General features: G+C 51.0%; 3 protein-coding genes across 3 annotated transcripts; all 3 read right to left on the reverse strand.

Annotated features, from left to right (window-relative positions):
- Nucleotides 1-2,610: 2,610 nt before the first annotated feature.
- LOC146762235 (E3 ubiquitin-protein ligase PHF7-like) lies at nt 2,611-6,420 on the reverse strand. Its single transcript, XM_085545817.1, has 9 exons — nt 6,058-6,420; nt 5,652-5,743; nt 5,455-5,559; nt 5,080-5,204; nt 4,771-4,933; nt 4,570-4,676; nt 4,238-4,351; nt 3,963-4,081; nt 2,611-3,800 (listed from the first exon to the last, which is right to left on the reverse strand). Exons 1-9 carry the CDS (start codon nt 6,098-6,100, stop codon nt 3,235-3,237), a joined length of 1,434 nt encoding a protein of 477 aa, XP_085401943.1. The 5' UTR covers nt 6,101-6,420; the 3' UTR covers nt 2,611-3,234.
- Nucleotides 6,421-10,651: 4,231 nt separating this feature from the next.
- Nucleotides 10,652-12,563, reverse strand: LOC146762236 (uncharacterized). Its single transcript, XM_085536726.1, has 4 exons — nt 12,523-12,563; nt 12,326-12,439; nt 12,051-12,169; nt 10,652-11,898 (listed from the first exon to the last, which is right to left on the reverse strand). The coding sequence occupies exons 1-4, from the start codon at nt 12,561-12,563 to the stop codon at nt 11,333-11,335; spliced, it is 840 nt and encodes a 279-aa protein (XP_085392852.1). The 3' UTR covers nt 10,652-11,332.
- A 60-nt stretch (nt 12,564-12,623) lies between these two features.
- Nucleotides 12,624-14,573, reverse strand: LOC146762237 (E3 ubiquitin-protein ligase PHF7-like). The gene is made up of 6 exons (XM_085536727.1): nt 14,143-14,573; nt 13,676-13,828; nt 13,540-13,586; nt 13,165-13,289; nt 12,856-13,018; nt 12,624-12,764 (listed from the first exon to the last, which is right to left on the reverse strand). The coding sequence occupies exons 1-6, from the start codon at nt 14,183-14,185 to the stop codon at nt 12,624-12,626; spliced, it is 672 nt and encodes a 223-aa protein (XP_085392853.1). The 5' UTR covers nt 14,186-14,573.
- Nucleotides 14,574-18,548: the final 3,975 nt, after the last annotated feature.

Genomic DNA, 18,548 nt, shown 5'->3' on the forward strand with positions numbered 1-18,548 from the left:
GAAAACAGCCCTGCGCATTCTCTTCCAAAGGCAAACAGCTCCAAAGAAATGCTTTCAAATGTAATACTGTGATGCCAACTGCCACACGGCAACAGCCACCTCATCTCCTAGAGAAGTCAGGGTCTTACCGCATGAATTGCCTCAGTGACTAAGCTCGGAGCCAAAAAATAATAAGGGTTCAGACTAACGTGCACATGCCTCCGTTCTTCTTCTGTATTGTAGGCAGCAGGGAAAGTGTTATTGATACGCATTATGCCTTGTCTACAAAGTGTCAGGGTTTGATGGTTTTTGGTTATCGTATTCCACATCATAACATCCCACAGTGCACTGTTAAACTGCTAATGCTCCAGTTGCATGGAATGTGGATGGTTCCGGGTGCCTGGTTCTCCAAAAAGAGGAAGAGCTACATACTACATACCCCAGAAGATTTTGTGTTATTTGTGTTTCCGTTTTCCACTCAGGGGGAAAGATAAATACCATCCACAAAACAGTTTCCCTCCCCTTCTGGATCTCAGCAGCCATTTATTTTGTAGTCATTGCTCTACACTTTCCCTCTTCTTTCCCTTTCCTGGAGCGTGGGTCTGTGGGTCCCCCCAGTCTGCTAGACACAGAATTGGAGCAAACCAGCATGTAAACCGCTGACAAAAAAGTAAATGTCCTTGAAACTCAATATGTGAGTCAATAAGAAACTTAGTTGAAGCAACAGAAAGAGAACCCCAAAACTTGATGTTCATGAACTGTGAGCTGCCCAAGCATATTCCTTCTAGCGGGGCTTGAGCTTCCGTGGCTATAACTGAGTTCATCATTGAACTCTCTCTTCCTTTGGTACCTTTCTTACTGCAGTGACATTTTTTCTCTCTTTATTGTCTCTCCAGAGAGAAAACCTGACTGCTTCCATTTCCCAAACTCTTGTCATTCCTCTTTATTCCTTTATTTTTAAGTTAGGGTTTAATTTTTTTAATTAACCTGAGTATTTGAGTGTACAAATGCTTTTACTAGACAACTGTAGGGAAGTTCCACTGTAGTTGAGCAATTCCAAGGCTTTGAGAAACAATGAAGTAAGCCCCTGAAGTCCAAACCGCAGTGATGAGTTGAGCCAGAGATGAAATGCAGGCTGGCATCACATTGGTGGAATGAGGAGCGTTTGTCTGTGGGTTTGTCCAGCTCAGAAGAAACATTTATCTACATGCATCAAAGCTACAAGTGTTTTGCAGTCAGCGGAGGTAAACTGGCCTACAGTTCCCTTTAAGTTCACATCTAAACTCCATCAGGAATTCTGTGTTGGGTGAGATGAAGATCCCGCCTGGCAGAGGATCCGTGACCACCTGAAAAGACAGGGGGTTAGTAGAACGTGTGCAGGCAGAGCACATTGAGCTCTTCTGTTTGCTCTGTAAGGCAGTTTGCCCTGTAAACTGTAGGTGAAAGGAAAGGTTTAAAGGGTTTGGCAAAAGACAGTACAGCAGGTACCGCTGTGGCTGTTCTAGTGGACTGCTTGTATGCTTTTACAACATTTCTATGTTTCTTAATTTACTACACACATTTTTCTAAGTTTGTTCCTTTGGAAATGACAATCTCCTCCACGTAGATCCCAGTTCCCTGAGCCCACAGTAGTTCCCAAAATAAGGAATGCTGATCTTAATTTTAACTTGAAAGTCCTTACACGTTTGGCACAAAAGTTGGCCTGACTCCCAGCCTCAGGGGTCAGAGTGGCTTCTCCCTGCCACCCTCTGTGGCATCATGGTCACCTCACCACACTGGTCATAGGGGATGTGGGTGTGGGCCTTCATCTCACAAGCAAGAGAATTGTAGCTCCACAGCTTCTCTGCGAAACCTGTTCCCGTACATCACTGCCCTCTGAATAAAGATGTTCTTCCCAACATCCAATCTTTATATATCTCTCCTTTCTTTGTTCAGAATTAGGCATCACGTTCAAGCACAGCTACTTCCCTCAGATACTCTCCACCTTTCCACTTTCCTGAACTTCTCCAAGTGGATACTTTTACTTCATGGCAGAGAAAGAATCACTTCCGTAGCATTAAAGCAGACGTCCCTTCTCCGCTGGCTTTGTCATTGTCCTCTTCCTTTCAAGGGGATCCCACATACCTGCCTTCACTGTACACGAATGGACCAAGGGCTCCATGTCCATCATGACAGTTGGAGCAACTGCCGCCTCCGCTGGAGGCTTGGAGCGGTTGCAGGGCCTGCTGAGTTGTCATCAGCTCCAAAGATCTCCAGGGATGGAGCATCCACAACCTCTCTGAGCAGCCCATTCCAGCACCTCAGCACTGTCTGCAAAGAACTTCCTCCTGGCCTCCACCCTGACTAAATCTTCCCTACCCCAGCTTAGAAACATAGTTGCATTGACCCGTCTGACCACGACACAGCCTGCCCACATTCAGGAGGAAAGCCCAAGCTCCGACACATCTGGAAGCAGCCCTGGAGCTGAACACAGTGACATGCCAAGGCTGGAAACAAGCCCAGAAATGGGCTGTCCTTGCCAGTGCGGCCTGGGCTCTTGAGGAATGTGGGTTGTGTGTCCCACCGGGGATGTGGCCTGAACCCAGCACATCAGAAGTGAGGTCTGGGATGGTAGTTGTGAGGAGAAAACCTCTTGTCAAGGTCCCTACCTCTGCCCATCTCAGCAAGAGCAGGGAAGGATGAAGCCAACAAATGTTTTTGGGTGGGAACTCTGATCTTTATTGTGATGGAATTTGGGGACCAGAGTAAGGAGGGGGTACATTACAAGGGTATAACAGTATGAGAGGGTGAATAGCATTAGGACAAGGAGGGATGTTTTTAAACTAAGAGCAGGGAGTTTGGGGCTGGATATTAGGGGAAATTTTTTCTCAGAAATGTTAGTGACACAGTCTGGAGCAGGTTGCCTAGTGATGTTGCAGATGCACCAGCCCCGGAGGCATGGAAATCCAGGCTGGATGTATCTCTGGGCAGTGTGGTGTAGTGGTTGTTGACCCTGCACACAGCAGCGGGGTTGATCCAGAAGAACGTGGTAGTCCTTTTTCACCCAGGCCACAGTATGAAAAGCAGTCGGCTGCTCCTACGCAGACTCGGTAACTGTCTGTGGGGACTTTTACTCTGATGATTTTCCTGGGAGCAGCTTCATTCACATGAATGCCTCCACTGTTGAGCCCAGCTCCTGATGCTTCTTTGTTGCCAGCTGTGGGAATTGTGGGCCCAGTGTCTCTGATGTGCAGAACTTTGAGTGCGGGCTCACCCTCAACGCCTGGACCATCCCCTCCGTCCAGGCGCTCTGGAAGACCTGTTGGATCTTGATCTTGCAGATCTTGTTGATCTGCGGGTGCCGCTCCGCTCCCCTGAGGCTGGCGTTCGCCTGCTGGCATGGCGTCTTCTTGGCTGGCTCCGTGATTGCGAGGCCCGACTTTGCAGCGGGGAGCGGCTTCGTGTGCCGCTTCTTCCTCGCTGCCTGGGACGTCTTCTGCGTGCAGCTGATGGAGACGCCCTGCAGGTTCTGGATGCCCTCCGCCTGGTGGATCTGCGCGAACCACTTTGAGACCTCTGGGCTGCTCTTGGTCTGTGCCCATGACGTCCTCGCAGCTGCTCCGAGGTAGCCCCATCCTCAGATGGACGTGGGCTGCTTGTCTCCTGCTCAGTCTCAGGCAGGTTGCTGTGCTCAGGCAGCTGGGAGGTCTGTGACGTCCCCAGTGCTGCCTGGCTGGAAGGCATCGTGCCGATATTCTCAGGCTCCACGAAGATGATGAATGGCTCTGGAGCACTCTGAGCGGCAGCGCTGGGACTGTCGTTCTCAGTGTCAGAACTGGAAGCTGTAAGAGGACGCAGGAAGGTTATGAGGATGAAGCTGCAGCTCCGCAGTGAGATCTGCCAGACCTCTTGGGGCAGACAGACTCCAGCAAAGCTGCCCTGAGCACTTGCTGCCAGGCTTTGCCTGGCTATGGTTTGGTGTCACACGGTTGATTGTCACTTACAAGTTCCCAGGCCAGCACAGCTGTTGCACTCCCACGTGGCTGTTGTGTTACTCAAGTGGGAGCAACGACGGTGGGTGCCCTCAGCAGCACAGGAGCAGCACAGGATCAGCTGCCAGGGTCTGGGGAAGCAAAGGGGTTGTGGCTGTGAGTAGCAAGTGAGCTAAGGCAGGGAGTGCCCAGCACTGCACATCTCTGGTGCTCAGTCCTTGCTACCCCAGCCTGTGGTCAGGCTGAGTACCCCAGCAGAGCCCCAGGGAACTGCTGCGATAACTCACCCTCTTCTCTCTGCCTGCTCTCTGCCTCCAGGGTAAAGGCACTCGCTGGCATCGCAGCGGCTGTGCCTCTGTTGAAGTGATGCGTATGCATCATTCTGCTCCCATTCTGGCAATCTACAAGAGAAGGGAGAGGAAGTGATGAGCCCCCATTGCCCGCAGCATAAGATCCAAGGTCTTCCCATCTCATTCACCCCAACTCCATTCCCAGCCTCTCCATGAAGCTGGGATACACATTCATGATCCAGCCAAGGCCCAGGCCTGCCAAGACAGCCCCTGGGCAGGCCCAACACAACAGCGTTTATGTCAGCAGAAGTGGGTAGAAGGGCACCAACCTGACTGGGATTTGGATCCCCAGCTGGGACATTTCAAGAAAGAAACGAACGTAATTTCGACAGCAGGGGCACTGGAAACACAAAGCACCAGCACTCATGGCCAGTTGCTGCAGAAGATGAAGAAGAAGCAGTGTGAGTGTGAGCAGTGCCTGGTGCTGCTGAGCACCAAGTGTGCCTGCAGGGTGAGGGGAGGGCTCCTACCTGGATGCAGCCCCGGTGGAACCAGGTGTGTCTGCATGCTGGACACACCATGGTGTGGTAGGACACAGTGTCCCCCACAGGCTCCATGCACATGATGCAGTTGGTGCCTTGAGGTGGAGCTTCCTGAGCTTCCTGGCGAGGACGGTGCTCTGAACAGAAGGACCTGGGAAAAGATGGAAGAGATGGGCAGCGTGAGACGTGCTGCAAGAAGGGCAAAGTAGCAGGAAGGAGCTCCAGGCCCTGGCTCAGGCTGCCGGGAGGTGTAACTGCAGGTTCCTCTCTGTCTTGGCTGCTGCTGACAGCACTTACCTGCGTTGCCCAAAGAACTGGGTGATGCATTCCCCATCCTGGGCACAGGGCAGGTGGAAGCTGCGCTCACAGCCTCTCTCTGCGCATGCGATGGTAGCACCCCTCTCTCCACAAACAAAGCATTGCTGGAATGAGCAGAACAACCCTGTCAGCAGTAGGCTCTGGGCTTCTGTGGCTGGCCGCACATCTCTGGGCAGGGCCCAGGACGTGGACACTGCTGGGTCATGTTCTACAAAGATGCCTGGTGGACAGGACTCATCCCCTAACTTTGTCCAGGAGGCAGTTGGAAAGGCTGCCATGGCTTTCTTTGGCTCCAGACTAAGCTGGAGTCAGCCTCTCCTGGCACAAATCGGCCTGCTCTGTACGAGTCCTCACCTTCCTGGTTGCCTGTTTGGCTGCACGTCTGATGGCAGCAAGAGGGAGGCGGCCCTCACTTCCTGACCGTGTCCCTCTTGCTTCATTAATGGTGCTGGCAAGCTCCTATAGGAGGGAAAAGAACCAGGTCTCCTTAGGATAGGGAGGAAAGGAGCATCCCTAGCAGTGATCAGGAAGGAGCCCATGGGAGAACTCACCAAGCACAACCGATGGACGTGAATCCCACTCTGATGAACCATGTGCCCACAGATGTTCCGGTCAACATCTGCCCGGCCACACAGCATGCACACTGCAGAGGAGAGAGCAAATGTGAGTAGCGGTGAGCAGCTTGCACAGCCAGGTGTCCCTGAGGGCTGTCCCCAGAGTCCTGCTCTGTGCCTGCTGTGCTGGCTGAAGGCGGTGGAGGAGAAGGGGCCATGGCAGGCCCAACACTGTTAGTGGGCAGACACAGCCCAAGCTGGGCCCACCTGCCATGAAGCTGAGGGGTCGTGCCTTGCAGCTGTTGGGGAGTCCCTGCCTGTCCCTTCTTAGCCTTTCAGCCACAGACAGATACCCAGCAACCCTTTTGCCCGGTACATTTGCTCAGGGATGCTGTGTTCTCACCTGGCTCCTCCGAGCTGGAGGCCTTCCTCTTCCTATTGGACATGATGTGCGCTAACAGCGAGTACTGCAAGAGTCACTGCTCTCTCTACGCCTCACCAAACCGCACTGATGCTCAGGCTGAGCCCGGCAGCCTTAGCTTTGCTCCCAGCATCATGTCACAATGGCCACTCCCTGACACCCACTGTGACATCACGGTCACCGCCTCACAGTGGGTGTGGGCGCAGGCCCTCAGGCAAGAGGGTGGCAGCCCTCCCAGGCAGCACAGATTGAGGACCCGGTGCTGCCTTGCAGCAGAGAGGAAGCATGGCCTCCCTCAACCTGCTGGCACTGCTCCTCGTGGCAGATGCTGAAGTGCTGCTGTCCCTTTGGTCACACGCTAGCACTTCTTATCTGAGTCTGTCTAGTCTATGTTTCTGCATGGTCTAGTAAAGATATCAAAATAACAGCATATTTGGTATCTAGTGTGTGTGGTGATTGACTATTTGTATGGTCTGAAAGGAATAGGACATGGTTTAATCTAGTTTTAATCGGGAGAAGTAGTTTAGACTAAATCTTAGAGGTAGTTCTTTACCCTGAGATTGGGGAGACGCTGGCACAGGCTGCCCAGAGCAGCTGTGGATGCCCCATCTTTGGTGGTTTTCAAGGCCATGCTGGATGGAGCTCTATTCTAACCTTCTGTAGTGGAATCTCTGACCACGGCAGTGGGTTGCAATTAGTTCAGCTTGTCAGGACCCTTCCAACCCAAGCATTCTGTGATGCTTTGGTAACAAACTGCTGCTGTATTGTTGGCACCACCTTAGTGTCATATCATCACTGTTTGTATAATACTGTCTCGCTCCAATTTATAGGAGAGAGAGGAGGATCTTTTAATATATGTGTACCCGATGGAGAGATGAAGGCACAACTGGTCAAATGTTAGCCTGACCATTTTGTTACAAATCCTAGTCGATTAGGGGAATGGGGATAGGAAGACAGGTGTCAGAAAAGATAGGAAATAAAAGCAAGAAGCCTTTGTAGGAAGCAAGACAGAGGTGGTCAGCACCACGCATCCAGTGTTGTCTGTAGTTCAGTCGTTGATCTTCATTTGTTATGGGTTATCAGATATTGTTGTTCGGTGGATGACCAAGACGACAATGACCCTTTCCAATGACAGTACAAACTTATAAATTGGTATTTCCAAAGAGGTCGAGTCAGCTCCTTTTGGAATGACAACTTCTGGCTTTTGGATCTCAGCAGGAACTCCTTTTGTTTCCATCTTCTTGGCCTTGGCAGCCGATAAGAGGGAGCACGGAGGCACCAGCGTGTATCTTGCCCTCACATAATACACTGGTATCATCCCCCAGTCTCCCTTAGCAAGCTGGAGTTCTTCGGGCACAGGCCAGATCTTCTGCCAGAAAACAGCCCTGCGCATTCTCTTCCAAAGGCAAACAGCTCCAAAGAAATGCTTTCAAATGTAATACTGTGATGCCAACTGCCACACGGCAACAGCCACCTCATCTCCTAGAGAAGTCAGGGTCTTACCGCATGAATTGCCTCAGTGACTAAGCTCGGAGCCAAAAAATAATAAGGGTTCAGACTAACGTGCACATGCCTCCGTTCTTCTTCTGTATTGTAGGCAGCAGGGAAAGTGTTATTGATACGCATTATGCCTTGTCTACAAAGTGTCAGGGTTTGATGGTTTTTGGTTATCGTATTCCACATCATAACATCCCACAGTGCACTGTTAAACTGCTAATGCTCCAGTTGCATGGAATGTGGATGGTTCCGGGTGCCTGGTTCTCCAAAAAGAGGAAGAGCTACATACTACATACCCCAGAAGATTTTGTGTTATTTGTGTTTCCGTTTTCCACGCAGGGGGAAAAGATAAATACCATCCACAAAACAGTTTCCCTCCCCTTCTGGATCTCAGCAGCCATTTATTTTGTAGTCATTGCTCTACACTTTCCCTCTTCTTTCCCTTTCCTGGAGCGTGGGTCTGTGGGTCCCCCCAGTCTGCTAGACACAGAATCGGAGCAAACCAGCATGTAAACCGCTGACAAAAAAGTAAATGTCCTCGAAACTCAATATGTGAGTCAATAAGAAACTTAGTTGAAGCAACAGAAAGAGAACCCCAAAACTTGATGTTCATGAACTGTGAGCTGCCCAAGCATATTCCTTCTAGCGGGGCTTGAGCTTTCGTGGCTAAAACTGAGTTCATCATTGAACTCTCTCTTCCTTTGGTACCTTTCTTACTGCAGTGACATTTTTTCTCTCTTTATTCTTTCTCCAGAGAGAAAACCTGACTGCTCCCATTTCCCAAACTCTTGTCATTCCTCTTTATTCCTTTATTTTTAAGTTAGGGTTTAATTTTTTTAATTAAGCTGAGTGTTTGAGTGTACAGATGCTTTTACTAGACAACTGTAGGGAAGTTCCACTGTAGTTGAGCAATTCCAAGGCTTTGAGAAACAATGAAGTAAGCCCCTGAAGTCCAAACCGCAGTGATGAGTTGAGCCAGAGATGAAATGCAGGCTGGCATCACATTGGTGGAATGAGGAGCGTTTGTCTGTGGGTTTGTCCAGCTCAGAAGAAACATTTATCTACATGCATCAAAGCTACAAGTGTTTTGCAGTCAGCGGAGGTAAACTGGCCTACAGTTCCCTTTAAGCTCACATCTAAACTCCATCAGGAATTCTGTGTTGGGTGAGATGAAGATCCCGCCTGGCAGAGGATCCGTGACCACCTGAAAAGACAGGGGGTTAGTAGAACGTGTGCAGGCAGAGCACATTGAGCTCTTCTGTTTGCTCTGTAAGGCAGTTTGCCCTGTAAACTGTACGTGAAAGGAAAGGTTTAAAGGGTTTGGCAAAAGACAGTACAGCAGGTACTGCTGTGGCTGTTCTAGTGGACTGCTTATATGTTTTTACAACATTTCTATGTTTCTTAATTTACTACACACATTTTTCTAAGTTTGTTCCTTTGGAAATGACAATCTCCTCCACGTAGATCCCAGTTCCCTGAGCCCACAGTAGTTCCCAAAATAAGGAATGCTGATCTTAATTTTAACTTGAGAAAGTCCTTACACGTTTGGCACAAAAGTTGGCCTGATTCCCAGCCTCAGGGGTCAGAGTGGCTTCTCCCTGCCACCCTCTGTGGCATCATGGTCACCTCACCACACTGGTCATAGGGGATGTGGGTGTGGGCCTTCATCTCACAAGCAAGAGAATTGTAGCTCCACAGCTTCTCTGGGCAACCTGTTCCCGTACATCACTGCCCTCTGAATAAAGATGTTCTTCCCAACATCCAATCTTTATATATCTCTCCTTTCTTTGTTCAGAATTAGGCATCACGTTCAAGCACAGCTACTTCCCTCAGATACTCTCCACCTTTCCACTTTCCTGAACTTCTCCAAGTGGATACTTTTACTTCATGGCAGAGAAAGAATCACTTCCGTAGCATTAAAGCAGACGTCCCTTCTCCGCTGGCTTTGTCATTGTCCTCTTCCCTTCAAGGGGATCCCACATACCTGCCTTCACTGTACACGAATGGACCAAGGGCTCCATTCTCCCATAAACAGAGCAGCCATGGGGCACAGTGCTCGCCCTGATGATGGCTGAAGTCTTTTCAAAAATCTCTCAGCTCACTCGTGGACAGCAGTTGAACAGTTATTGTCAGCTCTGAGAGTTCTGCCTCATTCACATTCCGTTCTTAGAATCACAGTATAAGTGACCACGAATCTTTAAGGAGGGTTGGAGAAGACCTCTTAAACCAACTAGTCCAAATGACCACCTGTCACCAATATTGCCCACAAAACCATGTCCCTATGTTCTTGTTCACTGCTGAACACTCCCTGCCACCCTCCAATTTGTGAGGAGACTGCAGGCCCCCGCCTCTCCCTGAACTATTTCCCACACACATCTTGTGATGGCTCGGCTTCGTTCTCATCTCTTCTTAAAAGTTGATTTCCTTTCTAAACTCTGCGACTTTTTCAGCTGTTGACTCACCTTGTTTCCACGGGTGTCTGACAGTGGCACAGATGGGCTCTCAGGACGAAGCACAAGTCCTCTCACAGGGACTGGAGCAGCTGCAGGGCCTGTCACAGGGGCTGCAGCAACCAGAGGGCCTGTCTCAACCACAGGGCCCGTCACAACGGCAGGGCCTGTCACCAGGACTGAAGCAACTGCAGGCTCCGTCATGACAGCTGGAGCAACTGCCGCCTCCGCTGGAGGCTTGGAGCGGTTGCAGGGCCTGCTGAGTTGTCATCAGCTCCAAAGATCTCCAGGGATGGAGCATCCACAACCTCTCTGAGCAGCCCATTCCAGCACCTCAGCACTGTCTGCAAAGAACTTCCTCCTGGCCTCCACCCTGACTAAATCTTCCCTACCCCAGCTTAGAAACATAGTTGCATTGACCCGTCTGACCACTACACAGCCTGCCCACATTCAGGAGGAGAGCCCAAGCTCTGACACATCTGGAAGCAGCCCCAGACCTGAACACAGTGACATGCCAAGGCTGGAAACAAGCCCAGAAATGGGCTGTCCTTGCCAGTGCGGCCTGGGCTCTTGAGGAATGTGGGTTGTGTGCCCCACCGGGGATGTGGCCTGAACCCAGCTCAGCCTGGCCTAGGCCAGGGGAAGAGAGGTATGGGAAGGCAGTGGGGAGGAGAAAACCTCTTGTCAAGGTCCCTACCTCTGCCCATCTCAGCAAGAGCAGGGAAGGATGAAGCCAACAAATGTTTTTGGGTGGGAACTCTGATCTTTATTGTGATGGAATTTTGGGACCAGAGTAAGGAGGGGGAACATTATAAGGGTATAACAGTATGCGAGGGTGAATAGTATTAGAACAAAGAGGGATGTTTTTAAACTAAGAGCAGGGAGTTTGGGGCTGGATATTAGGGGGAATTTTTTCTCAGAATTGTTAGTGACACAGTCTGGAGCATGTTGCTGAAGGATGTTGTATGTGCACCAGCCCTGGAGGCATGGAAATCCAGGCTGGATGTATCTCTGGGCAGTGTGGTGTAGTAGTTGTTGACCCTGCACACAGCAGGGGGGTTGATACAGATGAACATGGTAGTCCTTTTTCACCCAGGCCATTGTATGAAAAGCTGCTCCTACGGAGAGTCGGCTGCTCCTACTCTGACTCGGTGGCTGTCTGTGGGTACTTTGATGTTGTTCCTGGGAGCAGCTTCATTCACAGGAAGACCTCCAATGTTGGGCCCAGCTCCTGCTGCTTCTTTGTTGAGAGCTGTTGGAATTGTGGGCCCAATGTCTCTGATGTGGAGGACTTTCATGCGGGCTCACCCTCAACGCCTGGACCGTCCCCTGCGTCCAGGCGCTCTGGAAGACCTGCTGGATCTTGATCTTGCAGATCTTGTTGATCTGCGGGTGCTGCTCCGCTCCCTTGAGGCTGGCGTTCGCCTGCTGGCATGGCGTCTTCTTGGCTGGCTCCGGGATTGCGAGGCCCGACTTTGCAGCGGGGAGCGGCTTCGTGTGCCGCTTCTTCCTCGCTGCCTGGGACGTCTTCTGCGTGCAGCTGATGGAGACGCCCTGCAGGTTCTGGATGCCCTCCGCCTGGTGGATCTGCGCGAACCACTCTGAGACCTCTGGGCTGCTCTTGGTCTGCGCCCACGACGTCCACGCAGCTGATCCGAGGTAGCCCCATCCTCAGATGGACGTGGGCTGCTTGTCTCCTGCTCGGTCTCAGGCAGGCTGTTGTGCTCAGGCAGCTGGGAAATCTGTGATGTCCCCAGTGCTGCCTGGCTGGAAGGCATCGTGCCGATATTCTCAGGCTCCACGAAGATGATGAATGGCTCCGGAGCACTCTGAGCGGCAGCGCTGGGACTGTCGTTCTCAGTGTCAGAACTGGAAGCTGTAAGAGGAGGCAGGAAGGTTATGAGGATGAAGCTGAAGCTCTGCCGTGAGATCTGCCAGACCTCTTGGGGCAGACAGTCTCAAGCAAAGCTGCCCTGAGCACTTGCTGCCAGGCCTTGCCTGGCTACGGTACGGTTGATTGCCTCTTACCAGTTCCCAGGCCAGCACAGCTGTTGCACTCCCACCTGGCTGTTGTGTTACTCAAATGGGAGCAACGACGGTGGGTGCCCTCAGCAGCACAGGAGCAGCACAGGATCAGCTGCCAGGGTCTGGGGAAGCAAAGGGGTTGTGGCTGTGAGTAGCAAGTAAGCCAAGGCAGGGAGTGTCCAGCACAGCACATCTCTGGTGCTCAGTCCTTGCTACCCCAGACTGTGGTCAGGCTGAGAACCCCCGCAGAGCCCCAGAGATCTGCTGCGATAACTCACCCTGTTCTCTCTGCCTGCTCTCTGCCTCCAGGGTAAAGGCACTCGCTGGCATCGCAGCGGCTGTGCCTCTGTTGAAGTGATGCGTATGCATCATTCTGCTCCCATTCTGGCAATCTACAAGAGAAGGGAGGGGAAGTGATGAGGCCCCAGTGTCTCCAGCATAAGATCCAAGGTCTTCCCATGTCGTTCGCCCCAACTCCGTTCCCAGCCTCTCCATGAAGGTGGGAGACACGCTCATGATCCAGCCAAGGCCCGGGCCTGCCAAGACAGCCCCTGGGCAGGCCCAACACAACAGCCTTTATGTCAGAATAAGTGGGCAGAAGGGCACCAACCTGTTTGGGATGCAGATCCCCAGCAGGGCCATTTCTACAAAGAAATTTTCTAAACTCCGACAGCCAGGGCACTGGAAACAGTAAGAACCAGCACTCCAGGCCAGTTGCTGCAGAAGAAGCAGAAGCAGTGTGAGTGTGAGCAGTGCCTGGTGCTGCTGAGCACCAAGTGTGCCTGCAGGGTGAGGGGAGGGCTCCTACCTGGATGCAACCCCGGTGGAACCAGGTGTGTCTGCACGCTGGACACACCATGGTGTGGTAGGACACAGTGTCCCCCACAGGCTCCATGCACATGATGCAGTTGGTGCCTTCAGGTGGAGCTTCCTGAGCTTCCTGGCGAGGACGGTGCTCCGAACAGAAGGACCTGGGGGAAGATGGAAGCGATGGGCAGCGTGAGACGTGCTGCAAGAAGGGCAAAGTAGCAGGAAGGAGCTCCAGGCCCTGGCTCAGGCTGCCGGGAGGTGTAACTGCAGGTTCCTCTCTGTCTTGGCTGCTGCTGACAGCACTTACCTGCGTTGCCCAAAGAACTGGGTGATGCATTCCCCATCCTGGGCACAGGGCAGGTGGAAGCTGCGCTCACAGCCTCTCTCTGCGCATGCGATGGTAGCACCCCTCTCTCCACAAACACAGCATTGCTGGAATGAGCAGAACAACCCTGTCAGCAGAACGCTCTGGGCTTCTGTGGCTGGCCGCACATCTCTGGGCAGGGCCCAGGACGTGGACACTGCTGGGTCATGTTCTACAAAGATGCCTGGTGGACAGGACTCATCCCCTAACTTTGTCCAGGAGGCAGTTGGAAAGGCTGCGATGGCTTTCTTTGGCTCCAGACTAAGCTGGTGTCAGCCTCTCCTGGCAGAAATTGGCCTGCTCTGTACGAGTCCTCACCTTCCTGGTTGCCTCTTTGGCTGCACGTGTGATGGCAGCAAGAGGGAAGCGGCCCTCACTTCCCGACGGTGTCCCTCTTGCTTCATTAATGGTGCTGGCAAGTGCCTGTAGGAGGGAAAAGAACAAGGTCTCCTTAGGATAGGAAGGAAAGGAGCACCCCTAGCAGTGATCAGGAAGGAGCCCATGGGAGAACTCACCAAGCACAACCGATGGACGTGAATCCCACTGTGATGAATCATGTGCCCGCAGATGTTCGGGTCAACATCTGCCCGGCCACACAGCATGCACACTGCAGAGGAGAGAGCAAATGTGAGTAATGGTGAGCAGCTTGCACAGCCAGGTGTCCCTGAGGGCTGTCCCCAGAGTCCTGCTCTGTGCCTGCTGTGCTGGCTGAAGGCGGTGGAGGAGAAGGGGCCATGGCAGGCCCAACACTGTTAGTGGGCAGACACAGCCCAAGCTGGGCCCACCTGCCATGAAGCTGAGGGGTCGTGCCTTGCAGCTGTTGGGGAGTCCCTGCCTGTCCCTTCTTAGCCTTTCAGCCACAGACAGATACCCAGCAACCCTTTTGCCCGGTACATTTGCTCAGGGATGCTGTGTTCTCACCTGGCTCCTCCGAGCTGGAGGCCTTCCTCTTCCTATTGGACATAATGTGCGCTAACAGCGAGTACTGCAAGAGTCACTGCTCTCTCTACGCCTCACCAAACCGCACTGATGCTCAGGCTGAGCCCGGCAGCCTTAGCTTTGCTCCCAGCATCATGTCACAATGGCCACTCCCTGACACCCACTGTGACATCACGGTCACTGCCTCACAGTGGGTGTGGGCACAGGCCCTCAAGCAAGAGGGTGGCAGCCCTTCCAGGCAGCACAGATTGAGGACCCGGTGCTGCCTTGCAGCAGAGAGGAAGCATGGCCTCCCTCAACCTGCTGGCACTGCTCCTCGTGGCAGATGCTGAAGTGCTGCTGTCCCTTTGGTCTCACGCTAGCTCTTCTGATCGGAATCTGTTAGTCTAGTTTATGTTTCTTCATGGTCTAGTAAAGATTGGAAGTTAACAGCATATTTGGTGTCTAGTGTTTGTGGTGAGTGACTTTTTGCATTGTCTGACAGGGATAGGACATGGTTTAATCTAGTTTTAATGTGGAGAAGTAGTTTAGACTAAATCTTAGAGCTGGTTCTTTACCCTGAGATTGGGGAGACACTGGCACAGGCTGCCCAGAGCAGCTGTGGATGCCCCATCTTTGTTGGTTTTCAAGGCCATGCTGGATGGAGCTCTATTCTAACCTTCTGTAGTGGAATCTCTGACCACGGCAGTGGGTTGCAATTAGTTCAGCTTGTCAGGACCCTTCCAACCCAAGCATTCTGTGATGCTTTGGTAACAAACTGCTGCTGTATTGTTGGCACCACCTTAGTGTCATATCATCACTGTTTGTATAATACTGTCTCGCTCCAATTTATAGGAGAGAGAGGAGGATCTTTTAATATATGTGTACCCGATGGAGAGATGAAGGCACAACTGGTCAAATGTTAGCCTGACCATTTTGTTACAAATCCTAGTCGATTAGGGGAATGGGGATAGGAAGACAGGTGTCAGAAAAGATAGGAAATAAAAGCAAGAAGCCTTTGTAGGAAGCAAGACAGAGGTGGTCAGCACCACGCATCCAGTGTTGTCTGTAGTTCAGTCGTTGATCTTCATTTGTTATGGGTTATCAGATATTGTTGTTCGGTCGATGACCAAGACGACAATGACCCTTTCCAATGGCAGTACAAACTTATAAATTGGTATTTCCAAAGAGGTCGAGTCAGCTCCTTTTGGAATGACAACTTCTGGCTTTTGGATCTCAGCAGGAACTCCTTTTGTTTCCATCTTCTTGGCCTTGGCAGCCGATAAGAGGGAGCACGGAGGCACCAGCGTGTATCTTGCCCTCACATAATACACTGGTATCATCCCCCAGTCTCCCTTAGCAAGCTGGAGTTCTTCGGGCACAGGCCAGATCTTCTGCCAGAAAACAGCCCTGCGCATTCTCTTCCAAAGGCAAACAGCTCCAAAGAAATGCTTTCAAATGTAATACTGTGATGCCGACTGCCACACGGCAACAGCCACCTCATCTCCTAGAGAAGTCAGGGTCTTACCACATGAATTGCCTCAGTGACTAAGCTCGGAGCCAAAAAATAATAAGGGTTCAGACTAACGTGCACATGCCTCCGTTCTTCTTCTGTATTGTAGGCAGCAGGGAAAGTGTTATTGATACGCATTATGCCTTGTCTACAAAGTGTCAGGGTTTGATGGTTTTTGGTTATCGTATTCCACATCATAACATCCCACAGTGCACTGTTAAACTGCTAATGCTCCAGTTGCATGGAATGTGGATGGTTCCAGGTGCCTGGTTCTCCAAAAAGAGGAAGAGCTACATACTACATACCCCAGAAGATTTTGTGTTATTTGTGTTTCCGTTTTCGACTCAGGGGGAAAAGATAAATACCATCCACAAAACAGTTTCCCTCCCCTTCTGGATCTCAGCAGCCATTTATTTTGTAGTCATTGCTCTACACTTTCCCTCTTCTTTCCCTTTCCTGGAGCGTGGGTCTGTGGGTCCCCCCAGTCTGCTAGACACAGAATCGGAGCAAACCAGCATGTAAACCGCTGACAAAAAAGTAAATGTCCTCGAAACTCAATATGTGAGTCAATAAGAAACTTAGTTGAAGCAACAGAAAGAGAACCCCAAAACTTGATGTTCATGAACTGTGAGCTGCCCAAGCATATTCCTTCTAGTGGGGCTTGAGCTTTCGTGGCTATAACTGAGTTCATCATTGAACTCTCTCTTCCTTTGGTACCTTTCTTACTGCAGTGACATTTTTTCTCTCTTTATTCTTTCTCCAGAGAGAAAACCTGACTGCTCCCATTTCCCAAACTCTTGTCATTCCTCTTTATTCCTTTATTTTTAAGTTAGGGTTTAATTTTTTTAATTAAGCTGAGTGTTTGAGTGTACAGATGCTTTTACTAGACAACTGTAGGGAAGTTCCACTGTAGTTGAGCAATTCCAAGGCTTTGAGAAACAATGAAGTAAGCCCCTGAAGTCCAAACCGCAGTGATGAGTTGAGCCAGAGATGAAATGCAGGCTGGCATCACATTGGTGGAATGAGGAGCGTTTGTCTGTGGGTTTGTCCAGCTCAGAAGAAACATTTATCTACATGCATCAAAGCTACAAGTGTTTTGCAGTCAGCGGAGGTAAACTGGCCTACAGTTCCCTTTAAGCTCACATCTAAACTCCATCAGGAATTCTGTGTTGGGTGAGATGAAGATCCCGCCTGGCAGAGGATCCGTGACCACCTGAAAAGACAGGGGGTTAGTAGAACGTGTGCAGGCAGAGCACATTGAGCTCTTCTGTTTGCTCTGTAAGGCAGTTTGCCCTGTAAACTGTAGGTGAAAGGAAAGGTTTAAAGGGTTTGGCAAAAGACAGTACAGCAGGTACTGCTGTGGCTGTTCTAGTGGACTGCTTGTATGTTTTTACAACATTTCTATGTTTCTTAATTTACTACACACATTTTTCTAAGTTTGTTCCTTTGGAAATGACAATCTCCTCCACGTAGATCCCAGTTCCCTGAGCCCACAGTAGTTCCCAAAATAAGGAATGCTGATCTTAATTTTAACTTGAGAAAGTCCTTACACGTTTGGCACAAAAGTTGGCCTGATTCCCAGCCTCAGGGGTCAGAGTGGCTTCTCCCTGCCACCCTCTGTGGCATCATGGTCACCTCACCACACTGGTGGTAGGGGATGTGGGTGTGGGCCTTCATCTCACAAGCAAGAGAATTGTAGCTCCACAGCTTCTCTGGGCAACCTGTTCCCGTACATCACTGCCCTCTGAATAAAGATGTTCTTCCCAACATCCAATCTTTATATATCTCTCCTTTCTTTGTTCAGAATTAGGCATCACGTTCAAGCACAGCTACTTCCCTCAGATACTCTCCACCTTTCCACTTTCCTGAACTTCTCCAAGTGGATACTTTTACTTCATGGCAGAGAAAGAATCACTTCCGTAGCATTAAAGCAGACGTCCCTTCTCCGCTGGCTTTGTCATTGTCCTCTTCCCTTCAAGGGGATCCCACATACCTGCCTTCACTGTACACGAATGGACCAAGGGCTCCATTCTCCCATAAACAGAGCAGCCATGGGGCACAGTGCTCGCCCTGATGATGGCTGAAGTCTTTTCAAAAATCTCTCAGCTCACTCGTGGACAGCAGTTGAACAGTTATTGTCAGCTCTGAGAGTTCTGCCTCATTCACATTCCGTTCTTAGAATCACAGTATAAGTGACCACGAATCTTTAAGGAGGGTTGGAGAAGACCTCTTAAACCAACTAGTCCAAATGACCACCTGTCACCAATATTGCCCACAAAACCATGTCCCTATGTTCTTGTTCACTACTGAACACTCCCTGACACCCTCCAATTTGTGAGGAGACTGCAGGCCCCCGCCTCTCCCTGAACTATTTCCCACACACATCTTGTGATGGCTCGGCTTCGTTCTCATCTCTTCTTAAAAGTTGATTTCCTTTCTAAACTCTGCGACTTTTTCAGCTGTTGACTCACCTTGTTTCCACGGGTGTCTGACAGTGGCACAGATGGGCTCTCAGGACGAAGCACAAGTCCTCTCACAGGGACTGGAGCAGCTGCAGGGCCTGTCACAGGGGCTGCAGCAACCAGAGGGCCTGTCTCAACCACAGGGCCCGTCACAACGGCAGGGCCTGTCACCAGGACTGAAGCAGCTTCAGGCTCCGTCATGACAGTTGGAGCAACTGCCGCCTCCACTGGAGGCTTGGAGCGGTTGCAGGGCCTGCTGAGTTGTCATCAGCTCCAAAGATCTCCAGGGATGGAGCATCCACAACCTCTCTGAGCAGCCCATTCCAGCACCTCAGCACTGTCTGCAAAGAACTTCCTCCTGGCCTCCACCCTGACTAAATCTTCCCTACCCCAGCTTAGAAACATAGTTGCATTGACCCGTCTGACCACTACAC

This window comes from Coturnix japonica, chromosome 1 (genome assembly GCF_054131305.1).
Source record: "Coturnix japonica strain WE chromosome 1, WE-NBRP24, whole genome shotgun sequence".
Lineage (NCBI taxonomy): Eukaryota > Metazoa > Chordata > Aves > Galliformes > Phasianidae > Coturnix > Coturnix japonica.

Coding starts and splice junctions, on each gene's coding strand:
- LOC146762236 (XM_085536726.1), bottom strand. CDS start 12,563: ATGAGCGTGTCTCCCACCTTCATGGAGAGGCTGGGAACGGA. Junction 12,170..12,325: donor GAGCAGGCAGAGAGAACAGG/GTGAGTTATCGC, acceptor TTGCTTCCCCAG/ACCCTGGCAGCTGATCCTGT. Junction 11,899..12,050: donor CTGTGCTGGCCTGGGAACTG/GTAAGAGGCAAT, acceptor CTCCTCTTACAG/CTTCCAGTTCTGACACTGAG.
- LOC146762235 (XM_085545817.1), bottom strand. CDS start 6,100: ATGTCCAATAGGAAGAGGAAGGCCTCCAGCTCGGAGGAGCCAG. Junction 5,205..5,454: donor CCAAACAGGCAACCAGGAAG/GTGAGGACTCGT, acceptor TGCTCATTCCAG/CAATGCTTTGTTTGTGGAGA. Junction 4,352..4,569: donor GGGATCCAAATCCCAGTCAG/GTTGGTGCCCTT, acceptor CTTCTCTTGTAG/ATTGCCAGAATGGGAGCAGA.
- LOC146762237 (XM_085536727.1), bottom strand. CDS start 14,185: ATGTCCAATAGGAAGAGGAAGGCCTCCAGCTCGGAGGAGCCAG. Junction 13,829..14,142: donor CTCCAGCTCGGAGGAGCCAG/GTGAGAACACAG, acceptor TCTCCTCTGCAG/TGTGCATGCTGTGTGGCCGG. Junction 13,019..13,164: donor CAGTTCTTTGGGCAACGCAG/GTAAGTGCTGTC, acceptor ATCTTCCCCCAG/GTCCTTCTGTTCGGAGCACC.